This window comes from Microtus ochrogaster, unplaced genomic scaffold (genome assembly GCF_000317375.1).
Source record: "Microtus ochrogaster isolate Prairie Vole_2 unplaced genomic scaffold, MicOch1.0 UNK155, whole genome shotgun sequence".
Lineage (NCBI taxonomy): Eukaryota > Metazoa > Chordata > Mammalia > Rodentia > Cricetidae > Microtus > Microtus ochrogaster.
In genome coordinates, this window is record NW_004949253.1 from 344,207 (window position 1) to 345,794 (window position 1,588).

Sequence of the window (1,588 nt, forward strand, 5' to 3'; positions counted from 1 at the left end):
TGAAGATTAAGTCAATGAGTGTCAGGATTTCAGAATCCTTTTGAAATCTTAATTGGCACACCCACACACACCCACACACACCACAACACAAAATATATTAAATTGCATGCCATTCTTTATGGTAATCAGAAGCAAATGGAAAACATAGAGGGTATGTAGAAAAAAATTGATCTAATGTATGTACACATAGAAAGTTAAATATAATATGACAAATGAGCAGGGCCTCAGAATATACTTGGCGGAAATACAAAACCGTGGGTTTTGATATTAAAACTCAAGGCCATGAAGCATATTTCTGAACTTCTTAGTCTCTGAAGTGAACCCTACTTTTGGTTTTCAGGAGTCCCTGTTAGTTCTTTAGTGCCCTCTGCTGGTCCCACATGTCTCTATAAGGAGGTTGTTTTGTGTAGGCTCAGATTGGAGTTTCCTCACTGTGTCTCTGGCACAGTAATATATGGCTGTGTCTTCAGTGTGCACACTGTTCAGTTTTAAGAAGACTTCACTCTTAGAGGTGTCCCTGCTGATGATGATTCGAGATTGGAGAGCTGAACTGTACTTTGTGTTTCCATTATTCCTTATTAATCCCATCCACTCCAGATTCTTTCCTGGAGGATGGCGAACCCAGTGTATATAATAGCTGGTTAATGAGAACCCAGAGACAGTGCAGGCGAGAGACAGGGTCTGTGAAGGCTGTATCAAGCCAGGTCTTGTTTCCTTCAGCTGTTCCCGGGAAAAGACACCTGGAGACAAGCAACATCATGATCAGTCACATATCATATAAGTGACATGGGTCCCTCTCCTGAAACCCTGAAACACTTACAACCTGGAAATGTCACCAGGCAGAGGAGCAGCACTTGGACAGCCATGCTTTGCTGGAAGCTCTAGTGAGAAGGAGATGGGACCTCTCAGCTAGGCCTGGGCTTTTATAGTGAGCCTGAGGGCTGCTTTGCATTGGTACACGCTCCTGAGGGGATAAAAGAAAGCACAGTTCTTCGTTTTCAATTCCTTTAGGTGAATGAGATTTGTCTTATGTTTCTTAGAGGATTTGGATATGGGAACTCAGGAACATTTTCTTGTTATTGTTTGTATTTCCAAACCCTGACAAATGGGAATCAGTATGAATCACACTGTGTAGACCTGGAAAGCAAAACATTGGAGCGTTTATGCTAAGTGAGTCCACATTTATGCAGGGCAGGCAGAACAGTGTACCATAACCTAAATGCATTTGTATATCTCTACAAATTTCACATGGAATTTAGTATGGTATTGGACCTCTTAGTTATTAGAAACCCTACTTTAAGGAACAACTTAAAGTTTATTCACTTAGTGTCAGTGAAATCATTCTTATTCTCATCACTTGTATGGAAGATAACTTGTGAAGATGAAGCTCACTAACATTATTACATGTGGTTTCAAGTGTTTATCTGAGAGGATACCCAAGAGACTCATTTGGTTCCTACCTCATGTGTCTCAACCTATTCACTCTCTCATTTTTGAGCATACTATCGATGGACTGTTTTTAGTACCTTTTAACATATCAGTCTACATTTCTCTATGTATTTTCATTTCTATTTTTAGCCAGTAATAC

The 1,588-nt window shown here is 40.1% G+C and overlaps 1 gene segment (V, D, J or C); it reads right to left on the bottom strand.

Annotated features, from left to right (window-relative positions):
- Positions 1 to 357: 357 nt before the first annotated feature.
- On the bottom strand, positions 358 to 866 carry LOC106144473. The segment is given in 2 exon segments: positions 358 to 740; positions 821 to 866. Coding segments are annotated over 2 exon segments (429 nt in total).
- Positions 867 to 1,588: the final 722 nt, after the last annotated feature.